The following is a 25,350-nucleotide window of genomic DNA, read 5'->3' as shown; positions in this document are numbered from 1 at the left end:
TCATTCAGAAAATAACTGCATTCTGCCTGAAACTTGCAACTTTTTTAATGTTTGTTTTTGGCCTCTAGCCAAAAGTAATAAAATTTTTACTTGACCATAAATTCCCTGATTTCCCCCCATTCATCTGCAAACAATGATCTTTTTCCTGTCTGGAAACCAGAGCCGAGGACTGAATGATACAGTGGCTATTTGTGTTATAGTCTAACAGCGCTCCAGTTTTTCTTCCACTTGTTTCATTTCTCAGTACCTATTCTAGTACAGTACTAAGTCAGTGTGTTTTGAGGATCCCCCTTTATTGGAGGTACAATTTATAGAAAAGTCATCGTGTTTACAATTCATGATTTAGTAAGTTTAGAGTTGTGCCAGGGTCACCACAATCCAGATTTTCATTACCCCCAGTATTCTCATGAGCCCTCCTTGCAGTCCATCTCCACTTCTCCCCAGTCACTAATTTGGTTTCTATCTATAAATTTGTGAAATCATATTCTATATGGTGATTTTGCACCCGGCTTTTTACTTAGTATATATTTTTTGAAGTTCACCTCAAAAATCAATCTGTACCACAGCATTTTTACTGCTCAACAGTATTCCATCATGCATATGTCACATGCTGTTTATCGGTTCGCCCGTTGGACTGTTTCCAAATTTTGGCTGTTATTTCTGAACTTTTGACATCAGCATTACACATAACAGAAGTAACACCAGTCACCAAAGTATTAATTAGTAAAAGCTTATTGGACACATACTGGGAGCATTGAAACCAAACCATGGAATGAGGCTCTCAGGGATATATTATCAAACAGCTTATGTAGTGAGAAGCAGTGACTATTTATTTTTCACAGTGATTGATTAGAATATTAGAATTTCCTTGAATGAAAGGGAATTGGTCAGTGGTTACCTCATATCAACTTGGGGGAACATTTTAAATTTTGCCTATGAACTTTAGAGGCATAAGCAAGCTTAGTTAATTAAGCTTATTTGGCATGACTAGTTTTATCTGCCCTGGGAATTTTTAAGGCTGGTCTCCACTTGTTTTTGATTTTAACAATTCACCCCATTTTGGTAATTTTCTTAGGGTGAGAGTATTACTAACCAATATAGCATTATTATTAGTTACCACCATTGATGTAGTGAGGCCGAAGAATCATATGTTCAGTGTTTTCATCCAGATGAGTCATCAGCATAGAGGGCCATTTAGTCACCATCTTCATCCTTTATGTGGTTATTGTTGTTTTCATCCAGTTGTCTGATAAGTGGCATGTGAGTGGCTGCTGATAGACATTTAAAACCCTCAAGAGTATACCGTGCACTGGAGAGGTGAACATGAGGATTGTACCACCACCAAGGACTGAAAAATTCCCCACAGCAGAGACCACCACAGAGGATAAAATGAACCCCATTTATTTCATAGGTACAACATGACGTGTTAGCATTCACATCCTCATGATTACTTACTTAATCCTGTCATGTTTTAGGTGAGCATTTACTCAAATTAGGCCTCTGAATAATGTGAGCAAACAGGTAATTTAATGAGATGCAGTTCTCTGGAAGCTAAAGAAAAACAAACATTAATAGTTTCAGCAAATTACAAACTTAGTTTTTGAGTTTGGAGAACAGTCATTTGAGAAGATTCCTAGTGTTAGGTTCAGAGCATCTGGGAGTGAGGGCCAACAGTGGCAATCTGACAGATTTTCCTTGTTTGCAGTGTCAAATGTCCACATATGAGCTGTTGTGATTTCTCTGAAGTTTGTATCTAGTTGTCCAGCTTTAGCTTGCATGACTTTGGGAAAAGGGCAGTTTTAGTTTCACACTGATTCTTAGTCAAAAGAGTAGGAAGAAACTGGAGGTGTTGAGAGTTCTATCCAAATACTGGAGCAAACTAGAAGAAATCAGGATCCAATCTAGTTTATTTTTTTTTATTTATTTTTTTTATAAGTTGTGATTAACAGTTTTTTTTTTTAATGTTTTATTTATTTCTAGGAGAGAGAGAGAGAGACAGCGTGAGCAGGGGAGGGTCAGAGAGAGAAGGAGTCACAGACTGAAACAGGCTCCAGGCTCTGAGCTGGCAGTCAGCACAGAGCCCGACGCGGGGCTCGAACCCACGAACCGCGAGATCATGACCTAAGCGAAAGTTGGACGCTTAACCGACTAAGCCACCCAGGCGCCCCCCAATCTAGTTTATAGGTAGAAAACAGCACTAGAATTTAGTGTCCACAAAGATGTAGTATTGAAATGCAATTTCTCTTATCACCCCCATTATGACTAGAGATAGTCACAGTAAGACTAATTTGTTTGCAAATTAAATCTAATTTCAGTGAAGTTGGCCTGATTACACAAGTACATCAAGAATAGTGATTGACCATATATGCTCTTTTAAATCTGCTTTGCTAAGACTTTTCAATAAAGAATCTCAGACTAGACTTTCAAAAGTTTGAGGTTAGGAAGTCAAGCCTAGGACTTAGCCAACTATCCTGTTACAAAGAGAACAGATTCTTACTGAACTAACTAAATACTCCTGTTTTTTGTGGCAGTATATCTAATGGTATAAGAGTTTCCAAATTCAGAGATCAGGTGGGGAGAAAGATAAATGCTTCAACCTTTGTTGCAAACATACCAAATGGCTGTAAGTTATAGATAGCTTAAGAGAGTTGGATCAAAAGGGGTCCTTTAAATCTGGAAAACATTAAAGAACCAGCAGTATTCTAAATGAAGTCATAAAAATTCTAATCATTTTCATAAGTTCGTTTAGTTGTAATTCTTGTTTCTCCTTGGGTAAGCAGCTTGATGAATCAATCAATTTTCCATTAGAGCTTTATAAATTCTTACCTAGTTCAGTGTTACGAAGTTGTCAGAAGCCTGGATTTTGGAGTACTTGTCAAGGTCTTTTACATGAATTTATTTCAAAATGAAGCATTTTTGCAGGAACACTTCTGCAAAACCATCAGAGTAAAACAACTGTCTGTAAATGTCAAAAGACTTAAAAAATACTTTAAAAGGATCTGGTGAGAGTTTTATATACAACCCCAAAATGATGCAACTGACATGTAAAATTTGGTTATTCTTGTGAAATATATTTTAAGATAATAGTTGAAATTAGGATTAATAAGACTATACCAGGACATAATTGAAATTCTTAAAAATCTTATAATTTCTGATTATCTTAATGAACTATATCTCTCTCTCTCTCTCTCAGAAATATGATCTAAGAAAGCTAAACAATTAAATTTTATTTGATGTTTCCCAAATAAGCCTAAATAAGTCATCTCTTTTTCATTCAGAATTTGATTGAGGGAAATTTGTGAAATATGTCAAAAGATGTAAAACATCTGATCAGATAGGATCATCACTGTGAGATAATACTTAGTTATCCATTCAACCAAAGTGACAAAGATTTCAAAGGCAAATAGAGAAGAGTCAAAGTTGTAAAAACAAAACAAAAATAACCTTAGGTTTTTTTAATAGAGAAAACTCCATTTTTTTCTAAGAGACCAAAGACTGATAAAGACTTGAACCACAAATTATTTTCATAAGACAGGGAATGTTCTTTAGGCAAATTGCATTAAAGGTAAAAACAAAACAACTTTGCTTATAATTTCTTATTAAGAGCAGACCAATAATCTAAGAACAAAATTTGGTTGTTTTAACAAAGAAGAAACTAAATTTTAGTTTTGCATCAGTATACTTTTAATATTAAGTCTTTAAAAATGTTTTTAATGTTTACTTTTGAAGGGGAGGGGGAGGGAGAAAATAAGCAGGGGATGGGCAGAGAGAGGGAGACACAGAATCTGAAGCAGACTCCAGGCTCTGAGCTGTCAGCACAGAGCCTGATGTGGGTAAATCCACAAGCCATGAGATCATGACCCCAGCTGAAGTTGGACACTTAACTGAGCCACCTAGGCGCCCTGATATTAAAAGTCTTTTTAAAAAACAAGTCCATTCTAAGCTTGATCACACATAAAATTCCTTTCTCAAGATTCCCTTTTCACAAACCGTCTGTAAGTTTCTATGTCCAATTAGGTTTTGTCCTTTTTTCTCATTCTGGAACAATCATTTTAGGACAAAAAAAAAAAAAAAGTAAATACTTTTCTTATTTTTACTAAAAACGAGAAAAAAAACTCCAAAAGTCCTTCATATCTTTCCTTATCTAAAAAACCTTGTTTTCCTCACCTACTTTTCATATGCAGTAGTCTTTTTAGCCCTGTTATTTCTAGTAGTTTTAATTATATATATTAGAATTCTTAACTGTTAGGATCTTTAATTCCTAGTTGAAAACTAAGAAAATGTGTGTTTTGGCAAATTTATAAATATATTTTATAATTTCTAAAGTAGTATTCTTCCTCATAGTAAATTTTTCAGTGTGGCACAAATCATATTAATGGACCTAAATATATTTTATCTCTAAAAAGCCAAAGCAGATAAAAATTAATGCTAAATATAAATTTGGAAATGATTTAGATATTCAGTGCATATCCATTATTCAGTTAAAGTTTGTGTAAACTTTATTACTTTGAACAACTGTGCTTGGGTTAGACATTAAACAACTATCTTACTTTTTTTGGTAAATTTTGAAGACATACCTGCTTTTATTAACCAGCACACTTACACTAGCTTGTATTTATCAAGGATTATCTCAGATCATAAACTTGAAAAACATCTGGGTTAGTTTCTATACTTCTGAGAGTATCTTGATAAAACACTTCTTTAAATAGAGCTCTTTACAATTTTGATGCTACCATCTGGAAGGAGAAAACTATCACCTATCTGTAACATACATAGACCTACATAAACATACAGACATCCAAAAAGATCTTAAAGCTTTTTTTTTTTGAAATTGTAGCCACGTCTCAGGTACAAAAGTTAAAAGAATTGTTGGCAAATTGTGTTTCTGGCAGATGGACTAAATTAAGAGAGCGAAAGACTTTTTATTTGCATGCTTTAAGGATTTTTTCAGAGCTTTTTGGAGTCCTTTTCGTCTTTTAGAAGCTTTTATGTGCCTTTTAAAGAATGCATTTCATGGTCTCTGAGAGGTTTAGAACCTTCTCAGAGTGCTTAAGGTGGACCTAAGTTAAAGGTTCCCCAAAGTGGCCACTGCAGTTTCAGATCAGGTATCTTCCAAAAAAGCACAAGAGCCTCACCCATAAGCCAGATGGAACCCATCTTCCCCTTTAATGTCCTAACTGTGAGAGGCCCTGTTTTCCAACAACTGTTTCAAAACACAGGGAATCACGTTCCACCGCCACCCCCACTCTTTGAACAGAATACAGCGACTAACCAAGAAGACTCAACAAGCAAAATGCAGGTGTGCACAATAAAGTTGCAGAGCTCAAAACACGAAGAGCAGACCTCTGATCTCAAATAGACTTACCCTCAAATTCCAGGGTTAGCAAGAAAGCAGTGATATGGGTACCAGCACCTGTCTGTTCACTGGCCTTCGAGAATTCAGGGTCTTCTTTGGATTCTACTTCTTCTGCCGAGATGTCAAAAGTTCAGAAATAACAGAAGTAATACCAATCACCATAGTGGTTAATTAGTGAAAGTTTGTTATGCACATACCAGAAACACTAAAACCAAAACACGAAATGAGACTCAGGAATATTTGTTATCAAGCAGCTTTTACAATGAGAAAGCAGTAACTGTTTATTCTTCACAGTGTTAGAATATATTAGCATTTTCTTAAATGATCAGGAATTGGTCATTGTGTTACTTCATACCCACTTTGGGGACTGTCCAAGTTTTTCTTATGATTTTCAGAGACATAAACAAGAAATGACCTAGATCAGGCTAGTCTTGCAAAGTAAGCTAAATCAAGCTTTGTTTGTATGACTAAATTTTTTTCTGTTTGGAGAATTTTCAAGGCTGGTCCGCATTTGTTTTCTAACACTGCCGTGGACATTCATGAGCATGTCTTAACGTAAGCAGGTTTTCATTTATCTTCATAGGTTCATACACGTGGAATTGCTGGGTTGTAACAATTTTAAAGAAACCACCAAACTTCTTCACAGCGACTGTTCTATATTATATCCCCATCATCACAGTATGAAGTTCCTGGTTTCTTTTCATCCTTTCCAACGCTGTGTATTGTCTTCTGTGATTATAGCCATTCTACTGGGTGTGAAGTTGTAGCTTCATGTGGTTCAATTGATGTTATTTTTTTCCCTAAGGGAAATGGTTGCCCTCTAGTGGTGCATTCTGCACATTACATGTGGGAAAAGGGCACTAATGAGAAGCCTAAAGCTAAAACTTGTTAAAATTTATTCATGTTGTGCCTGCATTGCTGAGCACAGACTGCAATTTGAGGCCCAGGTTCAAAATGTTTTCCTCATTACCACCATTAATAATCCTCAGGAGCTGAATGGTTGGCTGTAGCTTTTACTTAATCCCCATATAGTCCAAACCCTAAGCTTTTCTGCTTCAGATCTCCTCCACTTTACGCACACAGATTTCTTGGTGTACAGGTTTACACCTGCGGGGTGGCTAATGCCTATGAATAAGGGGAGGAAGAGGCCAGAGACAGTTTTGTTGACTCAAACCTACCACATCCTTTCAAGCCAGAGCCAGAGAAGTAAATAACTCTTACTAGTGGAATGAATGTAAATTTTTTTTAATGAATTGCACACAAATGGAATGTGTGGTGGTTTCTTGGTATTTTCAGGTAACACTTTGTAAATATGCCTGTAGAGAGTTGTAAAGTTTTAGGAGAATGGGTCTCAGCTGACCCTAGGCTTCTAGGAGCTGCTGAGAGAGCACCATGCACATTAAAAATAGCAAAGAAATTGAGCCAAGGAAGCAACCTGGCCAGGGACTTACTTAACTTACAGGAATGTATATTTGGTAAGTAATGAAAGATGTGGCTTCAGGAAATTAGGGAAGTAGAACCAAACATTTAATGGTTTAATGTAAGAGCCTGCAAGTTTTACTTTATTGCAACAGGATATCTTTTTAAAAGTGTTTGTATGTGAAATTTTCCTCTAACTTCCTGGTAACTAACAATGCATTTTACTATCCTTACCTATCCAGTAAATTATCATGGATATTCTTCAATTGTGTGTAAATATGCACAAAAATACATACACATATCCAAATGCCTGAACACAGAACTGCAGAGAATATAATGGAGGGGGCCTCCCCATGGCTGATTAATGTCCCAGTCAAGTGGAAACAAGAGGAAGAAGGGGAAGAAAACACACATCTGTGTAGGACATTTTTGTATACATTCTACTCCATTGTCCAATCCACTTATGTTCCCAACTGAGGTGGATAATAAGGATGTAAGGGTCAAGATAAAGTTTATTCAACTTTGGGTTAAGCACTGGATATGAGGGGAAATTAAAATATTCTGGGATTAATATAATTTTTAAACATGTATTAGAACTTTAAAAATGTTGCTATAATGAATACTGCTTTCCGAAGAATACATGGAAATTTTGATTAATCCAGTCATGCTGTGATCATAGCCAAAACAATTGTCGGGAGATACTGGGATTATTTAATAGAGACATATTTTTTCCTCTGCCTTTTGAAAATAGGTGTTTTGGAGCCAAGTCTGGTGAGTTCTTTATATGGAGAAAACGACCACATAGTAAGGTGCATGTATGCTTGCCCGTGGAGTCCTGCAAATAGCTTTAAAGTGTTCTATATCTTTTCTGAGCAGTGCTAATGTGTACACACCTCACCCAAGATGATGATTTTGTAGGACAGTGGTCTTTTTACTGAGTATCTCTAAGTTTTAATCCATCACATTTAACAGAAATATGATTACTATTATTATTTCATAGACTTTAGGATAGCATGTATTTCAAAGCCATCTGTTTCTAAGCTAAAGTTTTTTATTTGGTCTCACTACTCTACAACTTGGAGGACCCTGGGGGAGATTCACACTGTTGCCAGTTTCAGTTATTTCATATTTTTTTGGGATTTTAACCTTTGAAGTGACTTTGCATGACTCTAAAACTTTTATTTTATGCTAGTTTCTTTAAAGGTTTATAACAAAAAGGTAGAATTTAGTGATACTTTTTTTGTTAAATAATACATGTCCTCATAAAAGGAAAAAACCTATTTATTTCAGCAAGCACTAGAGGTGTACTTGTGTTCTCACTGGTACGGGTAAATGGAGAAAATCTACAAAGCATCTGTAAGGCAACATCTGACTTGGAAAATCCCCCACTGTGCTAGTCACTGTCTAGTGACAAATTCTCAGGATTTCCTTCTCAAATGCCATTAAAATTTTTTAAAAGTTTATTTATTTATTTTGAGAAAGAGAGTGAGAGCAGGGAAGGGGCAGAGAGAGGAAGAATCCTAAACAGGCTCCTAGCAGGGTCAGTGCAGAGCCTGACACAGGGCTCCAACTCATGGAACTGTGAGATCGTGACCTGAGCCAAAATCAAGAGTTAAATGCTTAACCAACCGAGCCACCCAGGTGCCCCTCAAGCTGCATTTTATAAAACCTCTCTAATTCCTACCCACAATCTAATTTTATAATTGCCTCTAGTATAATCCAAAAGTGGTTAAGTATTAAGAGTGTTATGATACTGGTTGTAGAGGACATTATTAAGAAAAACAATAGTTTTTAAAAGCCATGTTTCCACTAGTTCATTCTCATAAGCAAAATTCTTTATCACGAAGTCAGACAAATCAATATCATAATCTGGGTTTCACCTTTTGCTAGCTGCTTGACCATAAATTTCTCATCGTTAGCTTAAATTTTATCATTTGTAAAGCATGATAATAATGACTAATTTGAAAGATGGTTTTAAAAATACAAACTATGGAAGGTATACAGGACAAGTTGCTTAACACATGTTCTTTTCCCCTTCTCCATGTTTTCATTTTCTAGGTCTCTTGTACTCTGGGGATAAGGATGTATCATGGAGGTAGTAAATGAAAGGGGAAAAGGTGGAGTGGCTCCATTTTGCTCTGGGGAATTCAGGACAAAAACAGAGGCACAAGAGGAGTGCTGTCCTCTGCCTAATAGATACACTGATGCCATGCTGTCACGCTTGAAATAACTCAGTCTGAACAGCGTAGCTACAGGGTGTTAGTTTTATAATAGCATCTATATTAGGACTGGCCAGAAGCAAGGACAATGGCTATCCAAATGGGAAGATACCAGATCTGAAGTTACTGTCACCTGGGTGGAAAAGAGACATACTGTCTGGAAGTGAGGCACCCTGACCTATTCTTTGTGCTACACACATTCTGAGGCATGCCACTTTACACAAAGGAATCACTCGAATGGATAGAATTAAACTTCACAGGGATATAAAATCAGTCTTCCTTGCTCTTTCATCTTCATCTAAAATAAGCAAATTATCAGGTTAATAGGACTATAATCAAGTGAGGCTCAGGACTGATCTGCGACAAATTTTAGATTTGATCTCTGTAGGCCATAGAGAAGCCTATAGTGAATTCATTCCATATATCCTCAAAACTGTGCCAATATTTCACACTTCCAATTTATCTAGGATAAATGTCATCTGCTTGGAAAAGGAATATGTTTTAAAGACTAATGGAGCTTCAAATCCTGTGTATCAATGATGTGTACAGTTTCACTTATTTAGGGGTTGGAAAAAAATGGGAATTGTAAGCAGCTTATAGATTATGTTTTCTGAGGTGTAAGCAATGGAGCATTAAGAAAACAATCCCATTTACAACCGCACCAAAAAGAATAAAATAACTAGGAATAAACTTAACCAAGGAGGAGAAAGAAAGATCTATACTCTGAGAAACCCGTGAAAGAAACAGAAGGACAGAAAGAAATGGAAACACATTCCATGCTCATGGCTTGGAAGAAGAAAAGTTCAAATGTCTATACCATTCAAAGCAATCTATAGATTTAATGCAGTCCCTATCAAAACACCAGCTTTTTTTTCCACAGAACTAGAACAAACAATCCTAAAATCTGTATGGAATCACAAAAGATGCTGAATAGCCCAGGCAATCTTGAAAACAAAACAAAACTGGAGGTATAATTCATTTCTAAGTTATATTACAAAGTGTTAGTAATTCAAACAGTATGGTACTAGCATAAAAATACAGAGATCAATGGAATGGAAGATGAAACACAGAAATGAGTCCACAGTTATATGAACAATTAATCTTTGATAAAAGAGGAATGAATATACAATGGGAAAAAGTCTCTTCAACAGATGGTGCTAGGAAAACTGGACAGCAATATGCAGAAAAATGAAACTGGACCCCTTTCACTGAACACAAAAATAAACTCAAAATGGATTAAAGAGCTAAATATGAGACTTGAAATCATAAAAATCCTTGGAGAGCACACAGGCAATATTTTCTGATGTCAGCTGTAAGCAACATTTTTCTAGATAGGTCTCCTGAGGTCAAAGAGAAAAACAAACTATTGACTACATAGAAAGTTTTTGCAAAGCAAAGGAAATGTTTTTTCAACAAAACTAAAAGGCAACCTATTCAGTGGGAGAAGATGTTTGCGAGTGACATGGCTGACAAAAGGTTAGTATCCAAAATATTAAAGAACTGATAAAACTCAATACCCCCCCAAAAAAATTCCAGTTTAAAAATGGGCAGAAGACATGATCAGACATTTCTCCACAGACATTCAGATGGCCAACAGACACATGAAAAGTAGCTCAGTATCACTCATCATCAGGGAAAGGCAAATAAAACCCACAATGAGATACCACCTCACACCACTCAGAATGGCTAAAATCAAACCTGCAAGAAACAAGTGTTGACAAGGATGTGGACAAAAAGCAACCTTCCTGCACTGTTGGTGGAAATGCAAACTTGGTGCAGCCACTCTGGAAAACAGTATAGAGGTTCTCAAGAAAATTAAAACTAGAATACCCTATGATCCAGTAATCACACTATTGAGTATTTACCCTTCAAATACAAAAACACTAATTCAAAGGGATACATGCACTCCTACATTTATAGCACCATTATTTACAATAGCCAGACTACAGGGGCACCAGGATGACTCAGTCTGTTGACTGTCTGACTCTTGATTTCAGCCCACGTCATGATTCCCAGGTCGTGGGATCGAGCACAGCATAGAGCTCTGCACTGAGTGTGGAGTTTGCTTAAGACTCTCTCTCCTTCTCCCCCATCCCTGCTCATGCATGTGTGCACAAGTGTGCTCGCTCTCAAAACAACAACAAAACCCCACAAAAACTAAACAATAGCCAAACTATGGAAGCAGCCCAAGTCCCTACTGATGAATGTATACACATGTGCTATGTACACAACAGAATATTATTCAGCCATAGAAAAGCATGAAATCTTGTCATTTACATGGATAGAGCTAGAATATAATGCTAACTGAAATGTCAGGAAAGACAAATACCATATGATCTCACTCATATGTGGAATTCAAGAAACAAGCCAAAAGAGGGCAGCAGGGGACGGTGGTAGATAAACCAAGAAACAGGCTCTTAATTATAGAGAACTAATGGTTATCAGAGGGTAAGTGTGGAGGGGAGGATTAAAGAGTACACATCTCCTAATGAGGAAAAAAAAGGAAAATGTACATCCATCCACAGTTGCTATGAGAGCTTTTTGGGAGAAGTAGGTTTGATAACATCAAAAATTTTTAATCTGACTTATCTTTTGACCCAGACATTCCCCTTACAAAAATGTATCCTGTAAAAATATTTAATATGAATGCACAATGATGTGTATATCAAGATTCCTTAAAAAAAAAAAAAAGAAAAAGAAAGCACCCTCACTACAGCTGTTTGTAACAGAAGAACATGGGGCAGGGGCTCAGGGGAGACTTGTATGCATAATGTGAGAATGTTTACTTAAAGGGAGATATATCCTCATTACACAATATATTGCATCCAAAATAGGATTCCCATAAAAACACTGATGTAAAGTGAAAGGAATCAGAATATACTCCAAATTTATGTTTAAAAACAATGTATAAATGCATAATAGTTCTGGAATGAGATGCACCAAAAATAATGGCTGTTAGCTCTGGAGGGAAAGGGATGAAGTATGTTTGCCCTTGTGATTTTTTGTTGATTGTTAAAATATTTATTTTGAGAGAAAAAAGCAAGCACGAGTAGGGGAGGGGCAGAGAGAGAATTGCAAGCAGGCTCCTCACTGTCAGCACGCAGAGACCGATGCAGGGCTCCGTCCCATGAACTGTGGAGATCATGATCTGAACGGAGATCAAGAATCGGATGCTTAACCCAGTCACCCTTCTGATTTTTGCTCTACATGCTTTTATGTCATTTTTTTTTTTAATGTTTATTTTTGAGAGAGAGAGAGAGACAGAGACAGCATGAGCAGGGGAGGGGCAGAGAGAGATGGAGACAGAGAATCCAAAGCAGGCTCTGCTGTCAGCTCTGAGCCCAAAGCAGGGCTCAAATTCATGAACTGTGAGATCATGACCTGAGCCGAAGTCGGACGCTTAACCCACTGAGCCACCCAGACGTCCCTCATTTGACTTCTGTTTAATAGCCTATCTGTAGATCAGTTGAAAACAGGATTTTTAAAAAAATCCAAAATAATTTACATGATTGGGAAGCTCTGCAAAGCCACTCTAGCATATCATTCTCTTAAGATGCTTGTGAAGTCCTCAACTGCAAGCCTACCTGCAGGAAGTGTTTCTTCAGAAACTGTAGGACAAAGATGGAAAAGCAGGGAATTGAATAGTTAAGACATTTTTCTAAGGCCCATGCAGTTGAATACAACTCATTTTTTCACATCTAATCGTGTATGTACCTATAGAAAAATGTGTGTGCGCGCACCTCTGTGTGTGTATTGTTGCTTGGATAATTTATAAGAATGCTTAGCAGTAGAAAGATACAAACCCATAATTGTTTCTGCCGCCTACACATGAAATAAGGTAAATGAGATGTTAGGACTGGGCTGCAGCAATAGAGAAGGGTGATTTACAGCACTTATCCAGAGCAGGCACATGGTCTTTTGAAGCTAAAATAGAATTGTCCGTTTAAAAAACATTCAAGGTCCACCCTCCAGTCAGTTAGAAGGGCACAGGTCTTTATTATCAGAGTCTTGATGTCTCACTACAGTCTCGCTTTCAGTGGAGTGTGGTCTACGGCAAACCGCAAACACTAAGAGAGTCCTGTTCTAAGACAAAACAGACTAGACGGGTACGTTTATCTAAGCACAGCCAGAGTAACAGCAGATAAAACTCTGAATATTACGGCAAACACCTACTGGGCTTCAAAGTAATCTGGAATGACTGGAAGGTTCTAAACACTTAGATGTCCTATGTAAAAGTAGCCTGGGTTATGACAATTTTTATTTCCAACTCCGGCAAAATGTGAACAAATATCTATTTAAATAATTCAGGCTCCACAAGTGGCTGAGTACTTGCTGATACAAAGACTAAGGCCACAAAGGAAATGACTACTTACCTCAGAGTTGTTGCTGGTTTTAAATAAGAATACAAAGGCCTCTCGGGGTCTGGGAAGCAGCCCACACAGACCTCAAGACACCAGAAGCAGAAACTGCAAAGACATTGGTAGAAGCTGGCTTACTTAAAACTAAGCAAACTTTGTTAAAAAGGGCCCTTTTTTAATAACTGAAAAGCAAAAGATAACTTGGAGAGAAACCATTACAACATAATGAAAGGTTAATATTGTAAATACAGAAATCGAAAGGAAAAAGATTAGTAAGTTGAAGAGAAGTCATCTATCTATCCCTTTATCTGCTCAGCATCTTCTCTCTTCCTTAACAGAACCCTTCCCTAATGGTGAACTCATGACATGATTTAGGTGAAAACCTTCCCTGCACATACGAATTGTACACTTGAACTGGATTTAGGGTACTGGTCACATAAACAGTGCACTGCAAATGGCAACTTTGTATGTGACGGGGGGAGGAAAAAAACCTCTGTACCACAGGAATAAAATCTAAATGAAAACATCAGAAGACACTGTTTCCCACCTATCAAATTAGGTAACTTCCCTTTGCATTTTTTTTTTTTTTAATATTTATTTTTTGAGAGAGACACAGAATCCAAAGCAGGCTCAGGCTATCAGCACAGAGCCCAACATGAGGCTCAAACCCATGAACCACAAGATCATAACCTGAGTCGAAGGTGGATGCTTAATGGACTGAGCCACCCAGGCACCCCTCCCTTTGCATTTTCTAAACATGATTATCTAGAACTGGTAAGGGAATGGATTATCAGTGCATGCTACAATCACTGAATGTTGGAAGATATTGAAACACGCTAAGCCCATATTTACAACAGTATTCTGGTGGTCATATCTTAACCAAAGTTAGCATCACTGAAGTGTTGAGGTGCCTCCTGATGTGACACCATGTGAAGTACCTCACATACCCTGTGGGGTCTTGCCAAATATAATCAAGCTCTAGGACCAAACCCAGTTTGCAGGAAATATAGAAATTGGAGGAATGAATTAACGGGACACTTTGTGGAAACTCACAAATGTTTTTAATATAATAAATGCTATGCATGAAACCTGACTGAATCCTGGTTTGAAAAATAAGCCCTAAGGCCTTTCAGGGACAACTGCAGACATTTTAACATAAACTGAACTTTAGATGTTTGTGGAAAAGTTTTGTTAGACGATAACATGATATTGGTATTGGCAGTGTCCTGGAAAATGCATGCTCAACTTTTTACGGCTGAAATCTAATTCAGCATAAATATATACATGCACACATTTACTTAAGGACAATATGGTACAATATTAAGTGCTGAATCTGTCCAAATAGTTTGCTTCAGGGATGGTTGTGGAAGCATTCTTTATAATACCCGCTGATGAGAAATAATCTCAATGTCTAACAAGGAGGTTGGTTAAATAAACTGGTACGACCATGCAATGGACAACCACTACTGATAACCTGTAATCGACAAGATAGAACATGGATAGCTTTTGTGAAAAAGATGAAAACCAGAGATTTTATGATCCATCTTTCCAGGCCTAGTTGAAAAGAGAGTTCTTCCTTAAAGATCCCCTCCCTTCTCTTCATGACGACTAACACACTCCCTTTTCCCACACTTGCCATTCCATGCTTACCAGTTCTTGCTGTTTGTCGACTTTACCACAAGCTTGCCGAGGGTAGGTATCTATTCATTAGGACCAATATAAGTAGAGGTCAACCTAACCTAAGGAACAAAAAATGGAAAAAAAGTGGGTAGTGAGGTCTCCATCAGTGTTCAATCAGAGGCTAGAGGGTAGGTGTGGGGAGGTTGGTGCAGTAAGGGGAAGGAATAAATTACAGGAGCCACCAATTTAAGAGTGTTCATGCCAGGCACTATGCTAAACTCTCCATACACTCTAGTACAATCATCATCATCTTACTAGGTAGATAACCAACAAAGTTTATAAATGAGAAAACCCCAGAGAGGTTAAACAACTTGCCCAAGGACACAGCAAACTCAGGAGCTAGAATTCAAATTCACCAAGTCAGATTTCAGTACCTTGGTTCTTTCTGATTTCCTAAAACCACTGGCGTAGAACATGAGCTCTTTCAGAGTAGCAAAGGGAGGACAGACCAGATGGCCTTTAGATTCCTTTCAATACCAACATTCTACAAATCTGTCCATGCAACAAATTGAAAACAGGCAAATTATGGTCACCATTGCACCTGGAAGTTGATGTCAGAAAGAAAAGATGCCACACTGGTGGTATCAGGCTAATTTGTGGGTGACTGAAGTTCTTGAAAATAAACCAAAGGGACGGATGAGCAGCCCCTGCCCCCACTTCTTTTCCCATTTTAACAGTAAATACATACTGTGAACAATGGCATGTTATTCCACCATGTGAAACTCACCTTGGCTATAAATGGTAATTATATATGGCAATTTTGGGAATTAGTTTATTCAGGCAAAATGAAAGCATGGATTCAACCCCAATGATTTCTCTAAATTTTTATTAATTTTTTTTTTTACAGCTCGATCCTCTTGTGAAAATGAAAGAATTTGAAGATTAACAAGTCAATTACATGTTTTTTGTTTTTTTTTTAAACAGCAATTAATCCTCATTACAGAGAACAAACAAAAGATCTGTGGCACAGTATCTTTGGAAAGATCTTTTGCAAAGTTTTTCTTCTAAAAAAAACTATAATTTTCACAGATCACATGTCTCTTTCAAAGGACTATACAAGGCAGCTAAATTTTATTCACAAAAGCCCCAAGTTGCAGTTCCATTGCTGAAGTAGATAAAATGCATGGAGTCCCCCTTACTTGTGTTGCACATCTTCCCATTGAGAGTATCACTGCCTCCCTAGGCTACATACAAAATCACTGTGTGGACTAGACAGCTGGCACATTATTCTGCAATAACTAAAGAAAAATTCATATTTTAGACCAGTGATCTTTTATCACCTGGACAATTTATTCCTTTTTTAAACAATTTTTAATACCAATATCTGACTTCCTCTAAAGTTATAAGAAAGCAACAAATATATAATATAATATAATATAATATATAATGGCAATAAATAAAAAAAAAAAAGGCAACCCTGCTCAGGTATCATCCAAAACATGATCACATTCAGGGAAAAAAAAAAAAAAAAGATTTTGGGACACATGCCTATAAACACACACACACCAACATGAACAGTGTATACTTGGTATCGGAGGGGGGATGTGCAGAAATTTTAACAACACATGTTGATGGCCTGAACAAAAGGCGAAGTTAATACTGCCTGTGTTAAGCATCACTTAAACATCTACTTTTAAGCAAAGCAAGTTATCTTCCGTAGGTCAGCCACTGCCTGGTCTCACCAGGGCAGCGTGACCAGCCTTGCTGTCAGTGGTCTTATTCCCTTGTCCTTCCAGGCCAATATAGTACCATCTAGACCCATGGGGAGCTGTAGGTCTCCTTCCTGCCGTTGTGGGTGGAGAGATATAGGCACTTTTCTGCCCATCACAGTACCTGTTGATATCTGGTGCACAGTGGAACACAGTGTGATTTCCCCAGGACAACAGGAAATTCACAGCCCCCTAAGTAGATGGTGCTTGTCAACTCATCACACAAACTAAAGAACATGGCCAGTGGTCATTATTCTTAGTCACCAAGAAACCAACACAACTGGATTGCATACTGGATGGAGGTTTGTATGGTAGAAATACCACTTGCAATGTTTGAAGGAAAATCCCCCGACATCTTATTCTGCCAGTCCACCTCCAGCAAACAAAATGACAAGATAAAAAAAGGCACAGGAAAAAACCTTACATCCATTAATTCTCAATAGGACCAAAAACAATCAAAAGAGGCAACCTGCTACAGAAAGGGAACAAAGGAGTAAGTACCGCCATAATCCTGACACTCCTCCTCCATGGCCACTATGCAGAACTCACTTGTCAGTGAGCAAATCGCTGCATTTGTGTTTCTAAAAGAAGCCTGTATATTCTTAAAAAAATTAAATGTTGGCAATTGATGGTAAAGAGTGCACTAGATGAAGTGGCAAAGTTTTTCAAATATTTGTGTAGTGTCTGGGAAAACAAATCCTTAAGAAAAAAGTAGATTCTGTGGTAGGAGGTAGGGAATCAAGCCTTATTTGATTCATTTACCTTAAGGTGTACAAATATGCATCAAACTCCATGAAGCAGAAGAGCAAAGGTACAAGACCCACATTAACATGTCTCAAAGCTGTATCAAAATAAATACAGCATTATCCCCAAATAAGCATTATTTCAAAATTATGTTTGGTCAACAAAGGCACGATACATTATCCAATTCAACCAGCCTCCTATTCTGGGTGTGTGAGCGTTTGTATAACATGTACAACACACACACACACACATCTTTCATGTATCAGATATAAGAGCTGTTCGTTTTGGAGGACATAATGGTTAATCTTTTTGCTACTAAAAATTATTGGACAGGAAACAACAAAAGAGTAATAAGCTCTCGATTCTACTAACATGAATATTTAAGGTACCAATTAAGGCAAGTTTTCAGCCAGAAAGGGGTCAATTGTTAGCTTCTCCAAGAGCCTGAGATCTGGAATTAAAGGATATAAATGTGTTCTAATTTGTCTACAGGAAAAGGCTAAATATTTTGGTCAAAACAGATCTATAAAATCAAGGTCCTTTTGTTTAAAAAAGTCAAACTCATTCAGTCTCATTCAGCACTGAGTGTATCATATCAGATAAGCCATTCTATTGCAGTTCTCTTCCTGATACGCCTGCTGGACCCCCACATCTTCACCACACCCAGCATGTGGTGAGTGTTTTCACATTCTTAACCCAGTGTGATTTGGTAAATTTCAGTGAAGTGTTCTTCATTGTTTAGCAGGGCCCCTAGTCTGGCTAAAATCTCAAGTTCAGTGATTCACATTTTAATTATCTCCAGAAAGGACAGAAACATTCAACACTTTAAAAAGTAAAACAGTGTTCTTCCATTTCTAAGACACACACACACACACACACACACACACAATTGTAGTGCCAAAGGCAGGATTTTCACTCCTTAAGATGTTTTGTATTTGTCTCATTTTATAATCCAGTCCTTTCAATCATCTACCTCAGTAAAAAATTCTGCCTTTGGGAATTTAAGCATGCAGTGAAAAAGTGCAGTGAATTTTAAAATTCTTTAGACTTCTATATACAACTGTAACAGGGAAAAGACCTTATGAACATTAAGGATTCATCAGCCACTATTTTTCATATACTCTATTTAAAACGTAGCCATTGGGAATCCTCTTTTAGGTACAATGCAGTAAGAATTGGAAATATTCCATGACCAAAATACCACAAATTGATCTCTGCAAATTGATTAATTTTTTCAGGGGACAAATAGGTTTTTAATATAAAGGTTTGGGTGGGGGGAACACTACACACAAGCAATAAGGCCACTGAAAAAGGAATCAGGTGTTTTGTTTTGTTTTGTTTTAACAAGTGGCTGAGCAATTGACTTAGAAATGTCTTCAGTCACAGGAGCACTGTCTTTCACCGACAGACCACACACACACACACACACACTCTCTCTCTCTGTCTCTCTCTCTCTCTCCAACACAATCTGCATAGATCAGAACCTGTCCTAAAAAATACACCCTTCCAAACTGACAGGTGACTTGCCTTGGGGAATGGTGGGGTAAACGGAAGGGGGAAGGCCAAGTGAGTAAGGGGAAAAAAGGCATTAAATAATCACATAAACCTGATTCTGGTGTCTGATCTCCCACATTTTATAAGATGGACACAATGCCACAACCCACCAGGCAATTACTGTTCATTTAGCAAAAGGTTTTGTTAAATGGCCTTGCTTTAGAACATCAACGAAGGAAATCGGTCCATCAAGACACACATCAAATTCTTATGCTCAGAAATTACTTCTGCTTTAATTCTCTGGCTTTAACCTAAAAATGAGGTAACAAACCTCTGAACTAGCTACTGGTAACAAAACAGGTTAGATAAGACACTGAAGGAACAGCTTCACACAAACAGTTCATACGTGAAAAATAATTACTCCCACTCTCTACACATCCCTTTAAAGACAGACCAAAATTTACATTCCTCATTTGGACCTTCAATCTGTTCGTTACTCCCTTCTTTTGTATCATATTAATGATACGAAAATGACAAACATTCTTGGTACAAAACAAAATGTAGAGGGGTAGAATGGGATAAAGGGAGAGAAAAATGAACCAACTATAGACATAACACTCACTCCTCAATTTTAGTACATGTGCAAATTCTACTTCTAAAAGAGATATAAAGAATTGGCTTTTAAAAACACTGGACTCAAAATAATGCTTCCAATAACCTTCAAAGTTTTAATTAAAAAAAAAAATCTGTGCTTATGGTTATGTGGGAATTTTAACTGTGTTCTTTCATTTTAAGTCATTCCAAATAAACTTGGTTAAATGTCTATAACATGGCAATAACAACACAGGGAAGGCCACAGCTCCTCTTCAATCCAATCAAATCTAGTTGACTGAGACCACTCTGGAGTGAAGGCATATGGTGACGATTTTTTTTTTTTTTTAAAGTCTAATTAACCACCCCAATCCCCACATCCTCTCAGGGAGTTAATTTACCCTAGACAATCAAGGGCTCAGAAAGTCTACTTTTTGCTATAAATATAAAATAATTTGTAGCAGAAAAATATAGCCTCTCTAAGAAGTAGATTTCATTTTTCTTTGTTGACAAAATTCTGAGTTGGTTAGACAACATAAGTTACCACATAACTGTAGACCACAGATCAGCACCTCAAATTCCAGCTCTACTTAAACATTAAAAAGCACTTTAGCCTTCTGGTCAGGTATAAACGTTGGTTCCCTTCTTCCCCAAGGAAGAATATTCATAATATAGTCAACGGTGACTGCCCTTCATGGAAGCGGGGGGTGGAGATGGCAGAGTCATGTCCTCCATTGCGCATGCGATCTCAAGATGGCTTCCCTGTGTGTGGCAGCTCCTCCCTCCACGGCTCTGGCGCAGGCAGACTTGCAGCAGTGACAGAGATACCAGAGCTGGGGTGAACGTGCGGTACTCCAGGCAAGGGCGGGGGGGAGGGGTTAGAAATGGGGGAAGTTGCCTTCAATTTTATAAATTAGGACAATACTTGGTATTATCAAAGCGATTGTTCACGGGCAGAAAGTGGGGTACAGTGGAGTCCTTCACAACTTACGCTTTATAGATGACCGTTAGAATTTACCAAACAAAACAAATATTTTCCCCCTGAACTTAAAAGAAAAAGAAAATCATCCACAAAACCCTACACCAAAATTCATGGTTTAAAAAATTTCCTTCTGGGAATGGACTAAGGTGGCTACTGAGATGACAAGAACTTGCTCTCAGAGCTGAAACTGCTTCTCCTCATTTCATTTGCAATTTGCATCCTGCTGGTTAAAAAAAGTAAGGAAATGTTTCTAGACCACTCCTACGCCCACTTAAGTCTACATTGCACTTCTGTTTAGTTAGGAAAGGCAAGATCATCTCTGAGGCCAGCCTCCTCATTCTGCTTCTGCATAACCACCATGTCCAACCAATGATCACTTAAGTTCTTGAAAGTTTAAGTGGACAAATGTCCTGGCCATCTCATGGTGCTTCTCGAGTTTGGTGTCCTGATGAGACAAATGTCTGAACTGTTTTTGAGGCTTTCAATGTGCAAAAAAGTTCCCAAGCCATCAAATCAACCTGGGCCTCCGTTAAGGTGTTTTGGTTACTTGTTTTAGCCGCTGAAAACCCTGTCTTGTATAGTGCACCAGATCCATCAAACTGCTGTTGAGGGCCAAGGCACACACACTTGTGCTGAGCTGAGCAAAAAATTCTGCAAACAAAGCAAAACCAAAACCAAGTAAACACATTTGCATACACAAAAATAATAAAGGAACATATAGAGTCAAAGTTCCAGCAACCATGCCCCCACAATATTCTGTACCTCATCACACCAAAAAATCACAATCTACTGTAAATGGCCCACTAGTTCACATCCCTCTGCTAGACTAGAAGGGTAAGAACTGGGTTGGTTTTAGAGTTGAATCCATAATGCCTGGGACAGTGGCTGATGTTGGAAAATACCAATTTATACTACTAGATCAATGGATGTGTGAATCAGAACAAAACAAAACAAATTCCGACATGTTAAAAGCATCATTTATTTGCTAGGAAAAAAAATAAAGTTCTAAGAGGTTACGTGAAAGTTAAGCAGCTATGGCTAGCTGGCCACTGCGTTCCCTGCAGGCAGGGAAGAAATATATAGTAGCATTAATGTGGCATTTACATACAAGCATCTCCTTAGTGGTTACTGGCACTGCCATGGAGCAGTCCCTCTAACAGCACACCCACTACCATCTCCTAAACCTTGCATTTCTCCAGGGGCCGCCTTCTCAATGAAGTCTCAAGAATGTTCACTATGCCACATTTCTTCCACTGTTGCTAACCATTTTTCTCAACACACACTGAAAAGCAGGCTCCTCCGTATTTAGGTTACACTGCTTTGTTTGTTGTGCCTGGAGATGGCCAAGGGCTTTCCTTCTTTGTCTGCCTGTCCCTGTACTAGCGTTTCAGTTCAGGCTGAAGTTAACAATGCCAGAACTTCTAAAGGGGCAAGTGCTTAAACCACTTCTTACTTAATTTTGCTAAGATCGAGCCACAGAAATCTGGCTCCATGCCACCAGAGCTCAAGAAAGAACTGCAACTAGGCAATGAGGCGGAATGGACAAAATGTGAGAAGAGTAAATACCTACACATTTCCTTTTCTTCAATAACATGAACATAAAATACAAACCAATAATGTCATTCCCTCCCAAGCCTCCTGCCCCCAGTAATTACCACCACAGACCCATTTACCTTTATTCTTCCTCGTAAGGACCTCAGCCTGTTCCCAAAGATCAAAGGCGGTAAGGACGTGGGAAGTAATGGTGACATAAGAAGATGTCATGTTTTGGATGGTGACAGGCATCCCACTGCTCCCAACGCTGCCAACACTTGACTGGGACCCCATGGAGCTGGCAGAAGAAGGCATTGGGGAGAGAGGGGACGGTGTGCCTGTGCTTCTGAAAGCGAAGAAGAGAATTAATTAATCAAACCCACAGATTACGGATTTCTTGTCTCTGGGACCACAGCCCAAGTTACAAAGTTTCCATGCGTATTAGCCAAAATAAGAATTACTTCCACCAGATCAGAGACACCCTTTTACCTTCAGTATAGGGAATTTATTTCATAAAATATAACAAAATGGGGGCCCCCAAATAGAGAAAGTAACAGGACGGAGGCAAGGTGTCCTCCACAGAATCAGGTGGGCAAATCTGGATTCCGAGTACACGTGCTTCATTTACTCAGTCTACCCCCTCAGCCCAGAAGCCTCCTTCTCCCCACCCTCAACTCCAACTTCTACTAAGACAATGCTTCCCTGTGAAGATGGCCTAATCTCCTATATATTCATACTTTCATTCTGTCCATTTAGTGAGTAAAATATCGGTACTCGGCATACTTCTAGACACTAGGGAAACATCATGGCTTCCTTTCGGATACCACCTGAACGTGTCTCTTTCCATTTCCCTATTAATTTATCTACCGCATTTATCATATCCCATTATACCCTTCTATTCCTTTTCCTTCCTTGAAGGCTGGGACCATTTCTTATCAATCTTTGCATTTCTAGCACTCAGCACAAAGAGTGGGCTCTTAACAACTATCTGCTGAATCAATGACTGGACTGAGGAGACTGGGCGAGAAGTATTATGTGTCAGGGGATTCATAGTCTTCTCTTCACTCTCATCTGGACTACATACTGCACATGCAAGTTAACGGCACCTTGATGTGCACCAAATATGAAACACAAGGAGAACACTTACACCTAAAAAGTAATGGGAAGATGGGCCAGCAGCAGGAGCCTCATGACTGGGTATGTCTGCCCTCGGGGGGCCTGCAGGGACCCAAAGTGTGCCCAGGAGAATGTATATTTTGAAGCACCTGAGTGGAGCCTCCATGAGGGCAGAGATCCCGTCTGCTTTGTTTACTGCTATGCTCCCTGTACCTGAAAACAAGGTTTGGTACAAAGAGGGTGGCTTGCTATATAGGGGCTGGACAAACCGTGAAGTTCTCTAAACTAATGTGTCTGACACCTCAGAGGTGAGGGTCATGAAAATTTTCAGAGGTACGAAGTTACTTCTCAATTAGGACCTTTTTTTTTTTTTTTAGAGGCCGTATGAGAATCTCTTCTTTTGAATGTGCTGGAAATGGAGCAACTTCTAGGGGATACTCTTAAAACAGCAAAAGTTATCAGAACTGGGAACTTTTCAAGGAGTGTGACCAAATTTTTAAAAATACTAGGCAAGTATTACAGGGAAGAAAATTCTATCTTTATTTTAAAAACTCCTGCCCAAAAATTGTTTTGAAGTATCTTATGGCATAGATTAACAATTTTAGTTCACAAGGCAGGGGAGGGGCGGACAGGTGTGTGTGTGTGGAGGAGGGGAGTTTAGTTAAAGAAAACTTTTTTCATTCTTCAAATCACTGTCATGGTCATAGATCCTAAAGAAGGGGGAGGGCATACACTTCTGGAAAGTTCTTATTTACTGAAACGTCAAGACAACATGCCATCGAGAGGGAGAAAAGACTCTGGTTCTGCCTCTGTTTTGCCTTGTGATGCTATATTCTCTGTAATTATCTTTTTATATTAATCAGCCAACACCTTGACTTACAACTATTCCTTAAAAAGGTTGAAATACGCTAATAATTTAAGTTAAAGGAGATTAGCACACAGATGTACACAATTTTTGAAAAGCCAAAGTCATACAGATGGTTGCAAAAGCAAGAGGCAATAAGGAAATAACTCAATTTTGGAAATTATTTAAAGTAGACTTTTCATTACCTTGCAACACATGGAGAAGGTGCCTGGGCAACTTTGAAAAAACTGCTGAAGTGTTCGTTAAGAGCACGAGAATACTTTATTGCTATATCTTTTTTACAACGAAACATCGCCATGTTCAAAATGGATTGGCAACGCATGCTGTGAACATACACAGAAGTTAAAGTGAAGCATTACTTTATAGACACGAGTATCACCGCTACAGAGAGCCATCTAACTAATCTTTTATAGCCTCAGGAACACACTGGGTTTTCCTCATCTATACGAGAAAGGACACCTTAAGAATCTTACTGCACTGTTCACACTATCATCAAAAGTAAATATTGGTGGAAAAATAAAAATATACACGAATATAACTGAAATTACAAGACCAAAGCTTCTACTGAGCCATCAGTAACGTGGCACTAGATGCCCTTCATAACAAGTAACTATCACCAGGATAAAGCCCTTAACCACAAATCCTATTACTTTCTGGTTTTATTCCACCTTTTGTTATAATTTCCATGTTAAGAAAGCAAATTTTAAAATCTTTTTTGTAACAGCAAAAGATGCAAAAGCAAATGCTATTTAGACAAAAAAAAAAGTACACACCATAAAACAGCAAATATTTTCTCTTGTGGAGCTGAGGCATCTGAGAAGGATTTTAATGACATTATAAATCTACAGGAAAACATAAAAACACATCAGGTTAAACAAAAGCAGTTAGCAAATCCCAGGCACAAAGACATCTTATATTATGTCTGTCTTAGCTTTCTGCTAATTTTCCTGAAGTTGTGAAGACATGAAAACCACGCAAAAAAAAAAAAAAAAAAAAACCCAAGGCTTTAGAGCAGTAATTCAAGCCATTCAGAAAAGCAGGTGAGGGCATGTCTCTTCTCTGGCCTATCTGCTAGAAACCACGTAGACTTGTGTTGTCACGGAGTCCCAGGCCGAAACGCAGACGATAAGGAAGGAGCTTAAAGTGAGCTGCCAGCACATCTGATAAGAAAGCCAAACTGGAAAAACCAGCCTCTCCCTGAAACAACTGGCATTTCACAGTGAACCTGGCAAAATGTGAGAGCTAGACTCAGTCACTCTCTGCTCTAGCGCTTCATCTAGAAGT

The 25,350-nt window shown here is 38.2% G+C and overlaps 1 protein-coding gene and 1 long non-coding RNA gene across 4 annotated transcripts in view; both read right to left on the bottom strand.

The window, feature by feature from the left end:
* Positions 1–1,385: 1,385 nt before the first annotated feature.
* LOC120244173 lies at positions 1,386–3,130 on the bottom strand. Its single transcript, XR_005531484.1, has 2 exons — positions 2,827–3,130; positions 1,386–1,879 (listed from the first exon to the last, which is right to left on the bottom strand). It is a non-coding gene; the product is annotated as an uncharacterized LOC120244173 (long non-coding RNA).
* Positions 3,131–15,912: 12,782 nt separating this feature from the next.
* AFF1 (AF4/FMR2 family member 1) overlaps positions 15,913–25,350 on the bottom strand; it is a 207,602-nt gene continuing 198,164 nt past the window's right edge. For 2 of the 3 annotated variants that reach the window (XM_039250545.1, XM_039250547.1), the window contains 4 exons: positions 24,840–24,908; positions 24,252–24,389; positions 22,226–22,431; positions 15,913–21,203 (listed from right to left, as the gene is read on the bottom strand). In XM_039250545.1, coding sequence (XP_039106476.1) covers positions 21,082–21,203; positions 22,226–22,431; positions 24,252–24,389; positions 24,840–24,908 — 535 coding nt within the window. In that variant the 3' untranslated portion in view covers positions 15,913–21,081. The remainder of the gene's footprint in view (positions 21,204–22,225; positions 22,432–24,251; positions 24,390–24,839; positions 24,909–25,350) is intronic. The other variant, XM_039250546.1, reaches the window with a different exon arrangement.

The sequence above is a fragment of the Hyaena hyaena genome, unplaced genomic scaffold (genome assembly GCF_003009895.1).
Source record: "Hyaena hyaena isolate Hyena2069 unplaced genomic scaffold, ASM300989v1 scaffold_373, whole genome shotgun sequence".
NCBI classification, from domain to species: Eukaryota; Metazoa; Chordata; class Mammalia; order Carnivora; family Hyaenidae; genus Hyaena; species Hyaena hyaena.
Note: the sequence above shows the minus strand (reverse complement) of the source record. Positions and strands in the feature narration are given on the sequence as shown.